The sequence below is a fragment of the Acinonyx jubatus genome, chromosome D2, assembly GCF_027475565.1.
Source record: "Acinonyx jubatus isolate Ajub_Pintada_27869175 chromosome D2, VMU_Ajub_asm_v1.0, whole genome shotgun sequence".
In the NCBI taxonomy this organism is placed as follows: domain Eukaryota; kingdom Metazoa; phylum Chordata; class Mammalia; order Carnivora; family Felidae; genus Acinonyx; species Acinonyx jubatus.
In genome coordinates this window covers 44195605-44208620 of record NC_069393.1, presented here as the reverse complement: position 1 = coordinate 44208620, position 13016 = coordinate 44195605, and the positions used below count along the sequence as shown (strand labels likewise).

General features: G+C 54.2%; 1 protein-coding gene across 1 annotated transcript in view; it reads left to right on the top strand.

Moving 5' to 3' along the window:
- LOC106982648 (anthrax toxin receptor-like) overlaps window positions 1-11855 on the top strand; it is a 37114-nt gene extending 25259 nt beyond the window's left edge. Inside the window, exons 12-17 of the mRNA XM_053207001.1 lie at window positions 228-318; window positions 1884-2069; window positions 3327-3362; window positions 4449-4529; window positions 5956-6033; window positions 10845-11855. Of these exons, the coding sequence (XP_053062976.1) occupies window positions 228-318; window positions 1884-2069; window positions 3327-3362; window positions 4449-4529; window positions 5956-6033; window positions 10845-11099 (727 nt within the window). The 3' untranslated portion in view covers window positions 11100-11855. The remainder of the gene's footprint in view (window positions 1-227; window positions 319-1883; window positions 2070-3326; window positions 3363-4448; window positions 4530-5955; window positions 6034-10844) is intronic.
- Window positions 11856-13016: the final 1161 nt, after the last annotated feature.

The following is a 13016-nucleotide window of genomic DNA, read 5'->3' as shown; positions in this document are numbered from 1 at the left end:
GGCATCTGACCCCAGGCAGGACTCCTCATGCCTGGTCAGTCTTCACTGCAGAGATTGATCTCAAGGGCTTGGTGTGAGCTCTCCTTACCCATGCCATGTGCTCACTGGTGGCCCCAATCCCTGATGATCAGTTACAATGAGAAGAAATGGGGGATGTGGTTTGATCCACATGCAAGAACTATGTCTGTTGGGGCTATTTCTGTCTATCCACAATTTCTATGCTGCAGGTTGGTCCATGTGGAAGTTAGCCTGAATAATGCCATCAGCTTCATCAGGAGTGATGCTAACATCACCAGCGACAACTGTATGAGTTCCAGGGTAAGGTGGCAGGTTCCCTCCTGGGGCTGTCCAGAGCACTTACACTTAAGGAGCACATGCCCTGGGAGGCAGGAGAAGGGACACAGTGCCAATGCCCAAGAAAGTAGCTTGTGCAGACAGGGGGCTGGGATGACTTCTCAGAGCCAGCTTGGGGCCCTCAGCCCTTCATTGGCAAGCTGCCTGCACATGGGGCTTGTGAGGTGCCCTGGGAGCGCTTCCACAAGAGCACCTGCCATGTAGCCTTCTGTCCAGGTCCTGCAGAACCTCTGTTCTCTCTCTCTGGGAACCAGGTGTCCCTGAAGGCACAGGAAAGGGAACAGTTAGAGCTCTAAGCAGAGTCCAGAAATGGTGCTGGGGCTCTGCCACCCCGCCTTGCCCCTTGCCACCTCTGCTGGCCCAAGAATAGCAGTGGGGAGCTCGGGGCTCCATCCTGCATTCCAGCTGGGCAGGTGGGAGAGGCTGTGAGGCTAGTGTGTTAGGAGCCTGAGTCCAGAACCTCTGGGGCAGCGAGGTGCTCCAAATCTGGGCCCCAGACATAGGGGATCTGGAGGGCGGGACCCACTGTGGCCCTGTGCAGTCAGGGTGTTTTAGCAGTTGCTGACACAGCTAAACCCACACACGCCCATCACTGCCCGCGAGCCCAAGCCCGCTTGGGGAACACCCCTGTCATTTTGCAGAGGGCATCAGCCTCCCCCTCTGCTTCTGCTGCTTTCTCGTGCTCCGTCTCCGCTAACTCTCTGACCTCTGCTGGACCTTGCTCTCCGGCACTTGGTGGGAAGCTGCCAGGGCTGTGGGGAGGGCCTGGGACTCAGCTCAGGGACAGGCACGTGGGAAAGAGGGTGCTGCTCCCAGGTGCCCACTTCTCAGAGCTCCACGTCACCCGGGCACCGGGCGGGGCAGCATGACATGGGCGACAGAGCACGTTAGGCACAGGAAGAGGGCTGCCTGGGAGGAGCGATGCCCGTGCCTGATTGCCACCAGCCTAGTGTCCAGTCCCAGCTGGGAGGGTTCCAGCAGCACGGACAGTCCTCTGACTGTGTGTTCGCTTGTGCCAGGACAGGCACTCACCGACCAGCAGACCACACTCAGCCATTTGACCCTCAGGAGCCTAACTGACAGGCCGCCCTCAGCAGGCACATTTAGGAAAGAACTCAGGAGGAGCCTGAGCTCATGGGCCCCCACCCTGCTTCCCCCTCCTGGGCACAGACTCTGTCCCCTGTAGCTCCCCTGCCTCAGGGAAAGCCGAGCATTTGGTTTAGAGCAGGACTGCACCGCGTGCGGCTGAGGCGTGCAGTGAGGGCTGGCATGTCACACATGGGGATTCCGGTCCTTGTCAGGGCTCTGGGCCAGAGCCTCGGAATGAAGCCAGTGGTGGGCTCTGTGGCCCAGGGCTCCACAGCGGCTCTTTGAGTGCAGTCTTGTCCTCCAGGCTTTAGTGCTCCCTGGAGGTGGGGAAATCTGAGATGAGTGGGAACACGCGATGTGCAGGTGTAGTGTGCTGGGGGGAGGCACCCAGTGAGGACCATCCAGATCTCCCCTAGACTTTTGACGTGTGCTTTCTGCAGAATATGCCATCAGAAGGTGATGAACCACCCTCTCCAGCTCCTCCTTCTCCAGAAGTCATGACTCCCCCGGAAAACCTGGCATCATTTATGCCACCTATCCAACCTATCTACTTGGTTGTGCTCCTCGCAGCCGTGCTCACAATCCTGTGTCTTTCCTGCTGCTTCTGGCTATGCTGTTGCAAAAAGGTAAGTGATATCTTGAACATAGTACCATTCCCCAGGCCCATGCCAACAACTTGAGGGATACAGCCCCTACCCCTGCCCCATGATCCTGCCTCTGGGCGGGTTCCCATAAACTCCCAGGCCATAAGATGAGTAAACAAAGTCACAGACTGTGTCTACCATTCCTGGGCAGAAACTCAGCCTGCATCTCAGGGACCCCCTGCTTCATGCTTGTTTCCAGAGGCATCCTATGAGCTGCCCTGTCCTCTGGGGATAAGCCACCCCAGTACCCAGTGACAAGGGAGGCATCACAGCAGCCAGGCTTCTGGAGAACTCAGGGAGACCAAGCACCAGAAGAGGCCTCTGCTGCTGAGGGAAGAAAGTGGGTCACAGGAGGCATTGGGGGCCCCGAGGGACAATCCTGATGGTTGGGACGATTCCTAGACTCTGGGGCAGCTGAGCTTTGGAAACCAGATCTCTGCACACACCCAGTGCGTCCTTCCTTCCTTTCTCAGTCATTACTAAGGGCCAGGACATGATGGGCCCCATACTTGGCACACAGGGACGGGAAAGGAGCTGCCACCATCTTGCACACAGGAGCTCACAGTCTGGTGTCTGCTCTGGTATTGGTACCTGGGGGTGGCGGGTAAAATGTCAGCCTCATAGGCTGTGGCATCAGGGCCCTAGCAAAGGAGAGACACTGGCCCCCGGGGAGGGAGAAGGGCAGATGTACTGGCTGCTGGGTTTGCAAGGACCCAGGACAGAGCTGGGTGAAGGAAGAGGAAACCACAGAGGTGGGAAAGGACAGAGAAAAGCAGCAAGACAGAAGCAGGCCGGATTGCTGTGGAGGGGGAGCTGTGAGGACAGAAAGCGGGAGTGGGGGCTGTCAGCACAGAGTGGGGACTAGGGAGGGCTGCGGGCTGTGGGAGGTGAGGGGAGAGGAGGAAGGGAATTGGACGTGTTGTCTTGTCTTCATGTCATGGGAGGGCTCCTAATGAAAACTACTGCGTGGACACCTCCGCCAGGGACCAGGCACCCTAGTCTGGCTGTCTCCCTGTCCACTGCCAGGGAGGTCCGTTTCCCCTTTGATAACCCAGGAGCCTGAGCCTCGGGATGCTGGAGCCGGTTGGCCACATCCCATAGACAGTGGGCTCACAGACTGACACCCAAAGCCCATGTTCTGTCCCACTGCTGCTGAGTAGGGTCCCCTTCCGTCTGCATGGCCGAGCCAGTGACCTTCATGCTCCTCCAGCCTATGTTCATGTCTCTTTAACATTCTAGCCCTGCAAGGAGCCACCAGTGCAGAAGATAGTAATGGTAAGTCCTGATTTTTGTCCTCATGTCAGTGTGCCTGGTGCCCACACTGACCTTCACACAAGGGGTCCTGCTGCCTGTGGGATATTTCCACCTGCTGCCCCACTGCCTCCCACCAACCTGGGCAGAGAGAGCTGGCCGAAAGAAGAGGGTGATGGAGGGGCAGGGAGGGCCCTCGGGAGGACTTACGACTCAAAACACGTTTCCCGAGTGTGCAACTCAGCCTGATCGAGAGCTGTGCCACTCACTTAGCAACTTGGGGTAGCCTATTTCAGCAATGGCTGTAGACCCAAAAATATTGGAACTTCTGCCAGTTCCCAAAGGACAGCTCATAGCTGTACCTTCGCCCGGTCTCAGGTGAGTTCTTGGAAAAAGAGCTTCAGGTCTCAGGACCAGGTCGCCTCCTTCAGGCTCTAATGAATATTGGGCTGAATTTCACTGATCTTTATCCCTGTCACCTGGCAGGCAAGAGGCTTGACCGGGCTGGTACTGTGGGGAGTGCAGAGCTGGGGAGGTTGGAAGGGGTCTTCCCTGGCATGGAGTCTGAGTAAGGCCCATGCCGGGTGAGCACAGAGAGCAGGGATCTGAGGAACGGGTATGGCTCACTCAGGGGCAGGGACACAGTGTCCCAAACAGGGGGACCTGAGCCTGAGAGCTGGTAGGAAATAGCCCTCAGTGTCTGGGGCTGTACAGTAGCAGGTTACATTGTCACCTGAGGAGACTGGATGTGCCAGGGTCAGGTGAATGCAGCCCTGTCCTCCACCAATTCTTTACCCTGATGGCCCTCCTATCCACTGACAGCCGCAGGACCAGGTTTCTCCACCAAGGGCGGCACCAGGGCACAGAGGGACAGGATAGAGTTTGTTGGCCTTTTGAGGAAAAGCCATATCTGCAAACCAAAGGAGTTTGCTTGTTTTCACAAGGAGGACATTGTCACAGTACAGAGTGCTCCTCATTTGTCCCTGGTATCTCCAAATTCCCCTTGTCGAGTGGCCAGTGCTTGACAGCTGCTGGGGCAACAGACAGATATCATGTGTCTGCACCCAGAAGCTGCCAGACTAGGAAGCAAACTGTACTTTCTCTTCCTAGGCACCCGTGAGGGAATGTATACGGCCCCGCCCAGTGGTGGTCCCTTGTAGGTGCCGAGGAGGCGGGATAAGACGGATAGAGGTGAGAAGGGCCTTTAGGTGGGGCTGAGGGACAAGGGAGGGCAGCCAGTCCATGGCCCCACATGAACCGTGGCTTGGGTGGAGATGAGCTTTGTGGGCACTACCTCGATCCCTGGGCACGGGAAAAACTGCAGAGGCCATCCCGATCCCGGGCCCCAGGAGAGGGCAAGACTGTGAGGGCTCTTGCCATCACCAACACCACTTGGAGCCCGGCACCAGGCTTGGAAGGGGCCCAGGTTTTCAGATGTTGGTGGCTGGCCACAGCCCGCCAGTCCCAGGCTGTCTGAGGTTGTCAGCGGTTCCAAAAATGGCTTCCATTTTCTTGGCCACCAGGCAGAGGAGTAAAACACAAGCTCAATCACAAACAGTCTCCCACAGGTCAGAAAAAGAATCCTTTAAAGAAAATTCTGAGCAAAGTTTGTTTCATGAGTCAGGTCAGCAAAGTGAGGGACTAAGCTAACTACGTTTTCCTTGGACGCACTGACATGGGGACAAGGGCCTCAAGGAGGAGGAGGCTGTGAGGAAATATCCTCACAGAAAGTGCTAGGGCCGCACCCTGGGTGGGAGCTCCCAGCCCTGCAGGGGGGCATGAAGACAGGGTGGAGAGGCCCCAGGCAGCCCTGGCTGAGGAAGGAAGAACCCCATAATCTTCCTTCATGAGCTTTGGCCTCCTCCTCGTCTTGCATCTGAGGCGATGCACCCGTTGGAACCACTGTACCAGGGCCGGGGCACGTTAGTCCTAGTCCCGCTGTCTCCCTGTTGCCCCAGATGGCAACATGACAGCAGGCGGACAGTCAGCCTGGGGGCTCAAAGAAGCCAAACTGCCTCCAGACAGTGCAAAGGTCATGGCCTGGGGCTTGTTCCTGCTCACAAGGCACAGCCCCACCTGCCCCCTCAGTAGGGCCCAGAGAGGCCTGAACTGCAGGTCCTAAGGTCCGGAGGCCACCTGCCCCTGGGTCCAGGGCCTCTTGCCGGTGTCCTCCCTTCCTGTCTCCCCAGCAGCCCCGGGATCAGCCCTCATCCCCACCTGCTCCTGGTGTGCCCCAGTGCAGGCCCTTGTCCCCTTCTCCCAGCTCCTGCCCAGATCCCTGATGCCCACATCACGTTCCCCTGCAAGACCTCTCCTTGCGACCCCGCATGTCCCCCACCTTGGACCCTTCCTCTCAAAGTAGCCCCTGCCTTCTCCTCCTACACCAGAAATACAGACTCATTTCGGGTTCCAAAACAATCTGTCACCTACAGTGACACTGCCTTCCCTGAAACACACAAAGCCACCAGGCCCCTGCCCCAGGCGGAGACTACAGGGCGGCCTCGGTGTGTTCCTGGGGACAGAGCCCTCTGGAGCCATCTCAGGCAGAGGGGCCTCTACCCCTCTGGAGGTGATGGCCAGGCCCTGGACCCTCCTCACAGCCACATCTGCTTTTCAGGGCAAACTGGACACCTTGTGTGACTTTGTGCAAAGCTGCAACCAGATCCCATTGATGTGGTGTCAGCCCAGGAACGCGGTAAGCAGGGGCCCAGGGATGTTCCCTGGGCAGGCGCCCTTTTCTCTTTGCCCTTGGCAGCTGAGCTCAGGGACTATGGGTCAGAGAGCCCTGTCCAGGCATCTTCCGGGAGGATGCCCCAGAGGAGGAGACGCGGTGCTCATGAGCCTCCCGTGTGGATTCTGGGTGGGGCGCCTGCAATTCCTTGCTGGTCCCCATCAGAAGGACAAGAAGCTTTCTTGGGGAGAGTGTTACCCAGTGCCTCCAAACTTAAGTGAAAGAGGCTGGAGAAGGAGGCAGGCCAGCAAGTTCTCCTGACCCCAGCCATCATCCCTCCCCACCGAGCTCCCCAACCTGTGTCTGCTGGATCCACACCCTCATCCTCTGAGACTCTCCTGGGCGGCTCCCTCATGTGCCAGGAATGCTGGAGGGCATGGTGACACCCCCATGTTGTTGGCCAACATTGCGTGCTTTTGCCAGCTAGTAGAGTCCCTCCACGTGCCACTGCCTGTGACAACGGGGAGAAGCCTGCATGTTACAGGTGTCCCCCTGGAATTTAATGGTTGTGACAGCTAATTGTTAGAGTTCCTCCTATGCCAGCTGCCAGTCTAAGAACTTTCCATAATTTCACATTCAATCCTGCCAGTAACTGTACGTGCAGGTACTACTAATATGCCAGTTTTACCAAGGAGGGACCAAGGCACAGAGAAATCAAGCAACTTACCCCAGGTCACAGAGCCTGGGAGTGGCAGAGCTGGACTTGAACCCCAGGGCCTGCCTCCACCTTTCTCACTGCCCTGCCCCCATCAGGTCAGCACTCATGAAACCATAATGGTTTCCCCAACCAATGCAGGGCTCAGAATTAGGGCCCATGAAGAGCATGCTCCTGGCTTGCCTGGGAATCATGTGCCTAAGCTTCCCCATGATCAGAACCTCAGACTGGGCCAGGTGCCTGGAGGACGTGGTGTCCCCAGTATCTATAGTGAGGGCAGCATTAGTCATTTTCTTAGTTCAGGCAAGCATGACTGTCCCTGGTGGCCAGGTGAGCATTAGGAGTCCTGGGCACGCCTGGGGGTGGGGACCCTGCTGAGGAGACACATGGATGTGTGCTGACACCCAGCAGGGCCATGTCTGCTGTCAGAGGTTTCAAGGCTCCTCAGGAGACCACTGGGCTCCTGGCTCTGGGTCTGAACAGAGCTCGCGGTCCCAGCCATGTTTGCACAGACGCCCATTCTGCATCTGGATCTCCTGGAGCCTCTTCCAGGGCCACAACCCCATTATGGTCACTAGAGTACCACACCGGCCTTGTGCCCTGAACCCACCCAGCCATGTCCACTCTGGCAGAGGGACAGAGCAAGACATGGAGGGAGGCCCAAGACCAGAGGGTGGACAAGGGAGAGATACCAGAAAGGGCCATCCTACCCCATCGAGGGGAGGGCAGGGGCACTGGGCACCCTCTGATATGGTCCCTTTCCCAAGACCCTACTGGGAATGTCATGGATTGTGGGGCACTTGCAGCTGCCCAGCGCTCTGCCAGGCCCCTACCATGCCAGTTCTGGAGTCAGCCCAGTACTCTTTCAAGCTGGGAGTGACAGTGACCCCGTTTGTTTGCTGATGGGAAAACAGTCCTGACAGGCCAGTAAAGTCACAGAGGCCACCCAGAGAGCAAGTGGCAATACCCAGGGCCATCTAAAGTAACCCCCCTCATCCTGAGCAGAGCTGGGAGCCCATAAGTAGGCCCTTTGGGTGTGGGCTCCCTTCCCACTCCTGGGTCCCTCCCATGTGACTTTGTCCCTCTGACCATCCTTCTGGAGACCTGAGTGTGGCTGTTTTCTTCAGGACCGTTTCTCCCTACGCACATACACAGAATGACCCAAGAAGACTCAGTCTAGTTTCTTAATCTTGAGTCAAACCCTGGCTTCCATCCAAGGTCCTGATTCTCTTCCTTTGTTGTTTTATCCCAGGGAAGCCCTTTAGCTCACCGACTGGTCTGCCAGGAAATCGGGCCAACAGTGGCCAACCTTACCCTCCCCCACTGCACATGATGCATGGTCACAGACCCGTGTCCCAGTGCACATACCCTGCGTGTCCCCCACACAACGCCCTGTGCACAGCGTCTCCTTTCCTCTCATAGCCACCCCGTAGGGACCACACCTGCCCGTGACAGAGCTTCCCGAGGCCAGACACTGTTCGAAGTGTTTAATACAACTAACTCTTTCATCCCCCCACAATTCCATGGGGAGAAAGCCGAGGCCCCGCACAGTTAAGTCTCCTGCCCAGAAGCCCTAGGGCCAGCATCAGGAGCTGACGCCTCACTGCCAGCCTGGCTCCTTCTCTTCTAGCAAGGTGGTCACTTCTCTACATGTCACAGCTGTGGAAACTGAGTGCCTGAATTTTCATGATGGACTCAATGTGACGGGGCTGTGGAGAGGTGCGGCAGGGCAGGTGATGACCCCCGGAAGGTTCACGTACAAGTCTAGGCTCCAACACCCATATCATGCTGCCAGGGTCATAGGGGAGTATCTGGACTCTGTCCACAGAGTCCACAGAGTCCATCTGTCCACAGCGCAGTGTGTTATATATGCAAACAATTGTGAATGTCACTGTTATTTTGATAGTATGCTGATAACAGACCTCCTTCTAAATATGAGCTCATGTATGTTTGCTGGGAAAGTGTTCTTCCATGGAACAATTAGAACCTGGGTACAGATCGGCCTTATGATGTATTCATGCCAAGGAGCTCCTGAGTCCTCTGTCCTTGCCCATGGCACGGAGGGAGCTCCATCAGGGAGGGGGGTGTGACAAAGCTGGGACATAGTTTCCCCTCTCCAGGAAGACTGAACTTGATAGCTGTCTGTCAAGCCAGTGAACTTTGAGAAGATCTCAGATCATAACCTTGGGATTGTGATGCAGCTGGCTCTCCTGGGTTCTGCAACCCTCTCCTCCCCCTGACCCGAAACTCAAACACACACACACGCTCACACACACACACACACACACACACACACACAGGCAACCCAAGCATGTGCAAGGACATGCTGACACATGCACACATTCCCCATGAAGTAGCAGGAAACGAGGTAATGGAGCCCATGCCCCAAAGCATGGAGATTCGGGCTAGCAGTCACCCATTTGCCAGTGGATCCAAGATTAGTCCCTTCACTGTGCAGCACTGAACTGATGTAAACAGTAATTGGTCACTGCCTTAGGTCATCAAATGGTAGGAAGGCAGAGAGGAAGGAGACTCCCCTCCACCCCCAGACCCCTCCACTCAGCCCATGACACTTGCAACACAGTCTCAGGGTCTCTCTGGCCCTCCGCGTTCCCCCTGCCACGTGGGGCCCCTCTTTTCTCCCAGCAGTCCATGGGAAGATGCAGCCTGCAGCTCCCGGAGATGGACTCAGGCGTGGGAGACAGGACGGGCCTCAGCACAGGTGCCCCACAGTCATCCCTTGATGAAATCAGAGCGATCCCACAGCGGTTGCTAGGTCTAGATAATCTGTTTATGCTCAGGAGTAAATAAGCAGAAATAAAGGAGCCTGAAATAAAGATAAAGTTTCCGATCTGTTCTCAGCAGCAGCACACCCATGCACACGTGTAGCGCAAATGTACTGACCTATAATGAAACCACAAACCTTCACCACTGCTGTAACAGAAGATTTGAATATGTGAAAACCTAGACCACATCGTCAGCTTTTCCCAGAGGAATCATGGGCTTAGCTCTGCTTTAGTGTAATTGTAAGGAACATGCTTAGGGAAATTGATCAAACTGATTTAAGGATGAATTGAAAAAAATTACAGTTGAGCGTAGTTTGGGAGTTTTTGATGTGATCCTGGGGCAGGGATGGTGAACGTCCTGCCAGATGACCGAGACTCTGCCCATGGGCCCAAAACAGTCTATGGTATTGAGAAGAGACCCAGCTGCAGTGCTCTGGGCTATGGACCAGAGGGTCCCCTATTCGGCCCTGGAATGTGGTTGTGCAAAGGCGGCATTAGAGAATGGGATTGGGAAATAAACAACTTTTGTTTCCTCGTGCATGTCTGTCTGTATTGTCTGGGCTCTCTACAATATCTCTGTTATGATCAAGAGAAGCATAAATGTTTATCTGTAAAAGGTAATAATATTAACTTGATAAAGCCTAAGGTGATATTACATAGAAAGTTGCCTAGAAAGTGACATTTTACAAAGTATGTCAGTCTTGCTGTCCTGCTGGGAAAGTCACAGCGAGGAATCCCTACCCATCTCTGGGCTTGGCTCCACTCTGCACACAGGGCATGCGGGTCCCCAAGGGTGTGTGTCTTTCTTGAACTTTCCATTGGATCAATATCCTTGTGGATATGGGAAAGGACAAGGTCTGCCTCTAGGTGTCCCAGATTCATTAATAACATACTTATAAATTCAAAGGGTTTTAGGTGTGTTGTTTTTCTAATGTGGCTACTGTTAGGAGGGAAAACCAAGATTATTCAAAAGGGTTAGTAAGGATTTTTAACAGTAGGGTGATGACAATGAAAGTCTCAGTAAAAGAAAGCAGTGGTCATACCCTTTGTCACTCTCAGGCACTCAAGCATAACACTATGAGGGAATGATGGGTTCACAGAAGCCCAAAGTTTGCCCACTACATGGAGCACCTGTGGGGACGGGTGGGACCTTCTGGGGACCGACAGGCCCAGACAGATTCAGCAGGGGATCACTGGGGATCTGGGCAGTAGGAAGAGCACAGGTGTGATTAGAGAAGGAGCTCGACAGGCCCCAGCAGCCAGAGAAACCACAGCTTTCTGGACCCAATTCCACTGGTTTCTCAGTGACCTTCTCTCTCTTCTCTTTCCTACAGAGGAGGTGCCTCAACTTTGCCAGATTGAGGCCCCCCTGCATGAAGTATCCCTGTACCCCAAAGATCTGCCTTCTACCCTGCACCCCAAAGATCTGCTTTCCACCCAGCCAGGAGTGCTTCCCCATCAGCAACTGCTACTCATGCTGCCAATGCCCATCACGCAAGTGTTCCCGGCTTCCCTCCAGGATGCTGCCACTGATGGACCCCTCTTCCCGGGCACTCTGCGGAACCACTCTGTCACTCCCACCGCCATAGCCCAGCCTCCATCTCACCAAAACCCCAAGGTTATTAAGAGCCCTTTGTGCACTGAATTAGATGTACGTTTTGAGTCTTGGTTTACAGTCAAAGGGAGTTGGAATTAGTTGCTGATCAGCAAGAGAATTTGGTGGGTTTTGCTCCACTGTATGAGATGATCTATACTGCTTCCTTCCAGGACAAAGGACCCTGGTGTCCTGTGGATGCAGACATGGATGTGCCCCAGTTCCCACGGCCCGCTCTTCTTCTGTCACCAAGGGCTGGGACACCTGCGATTTTAGCCAAATTCCGCTCTTTGAAAAAAGCCCAACATGTCTTTGAAATAGGAATCCAATCCTGTGTCTCCTTCCCTAATTTTGTGTAGAGAGAAAGACTTGAGTTTCTCACCCTCCTTCACTCCACGTTCTTGGTTTTCATTTTTTTCACTACCCACACTCTGAATGTGTCCTAGAAAGAGACAAGCCTCCCCCAAGGTCACCAGTTGCCAGGGTAACTTCTCTTTCCAGATACCCCAAACCATCCCCAGGCCCAGAAGAATTTTAGAGAATCCTCTCCGTTTCCCTAGGGAATGTAAACCTCCCCTATTTGTCATTTGCCATTTGCAAGACCACAACCAGTTATCTCTAATCCATGTCGATAGTAAATTAAAGTACTCTGCACCCTCAGCCTCTTGTCCTTGAATGTCATAATTATGCTTTTCAGTAGAATTTCTGTAAGACAAGTATAGGTAAAAAAAATACATCAGGTTTGGGTTTCTAGTCTGTATTGATTAAAGTGGCTGCATAGCGATGCCCATAATGAAAGAAAGAAAGAAAGAAAGAAAGAAAGAAAGAAAGAAAGAAAGAAAGAAAGAAAGAAAAGGTTTTCCTGGGGGCGCCTGGGTGGCTCAGTTGGTTAAGTGACCAACTTCGGCTCGGGTCATGATCTCGCAGTTTGTGAGTTCAAGCCCCACGTTGGGCTCTGTGCTGACAGCTCAGAGCCTGGAGCCTACTTCAGATTCTGTGTTTCCCCCTCTCTTTACCCCTCCCCTGCTCATGCTCTGTGTCTCTCTGTCTCTTAATAATACACGTTAAAATAAATAAATAAATAAATAAATAAATAAACAAACAAATAAATAACGGTTTTCCTGGAATGGCTATGGATGTAGAAAATGTTTGCAGGGTAACTCTCCAAAGCCTTTTTACCTGGAGTTGCTCTTTCTTGTGGACCCCTCCCCCACTTGTCTGCCCTGTCCCAGCCTGGGCCGCAGATCAGTGTCCTACCAGGACAGGAACGGTGACAGAGAACATGTCCACCCGCATGGTGGGCCTTTTCCACATCTGCCAGTACATCTGTCTTGCAAGCTATTTCTGGGAAGCCTTTTCCTGGCACGAAATGCCAGGCACGGGTGTCTCAGAGAAATAAGCCAACTCAAGATGGAGGAAATAGAGGAGGGGGCTTAGCCCCTGTGGCATGGGACTCAGTAGTTTCACTGGGACTCCATTCAGTGACTCATTCCAGAGCAGTGAGTGATAGGTGCTTGAAGACCACAAGCAACCCCTCCATGCCTCACTTCCTGAGGTCCTTCATGGACTGGGAGGCCTTAGCCAACATTCTGGTTTGGTTTAGTGTTGCAAGAGTTAAAATCACTGGCTGTGTAAGCACAGAGCATGTTAACAAGGCTGGCAGGTGACACAGGGCTGGCCCCACGGGGAACGGTCCGGTGGGTCTCAGATGCCTGTCTAGTGCGGGATGGGTCCCACTGGTTCTAGACTGCCTCCACTGAGCTGCAGGTACTTATGGGTCATATACAAATGAGCCAAGAACAGCCACATCCAGCTTTAAAAAGGTGGCTAGGACCATGGGTCTTTTGAGAATCTGGGGGGAAAATGTTTACTGTACTTATAATACCAAGAAAAGTGTGTGAAACATTTTTTT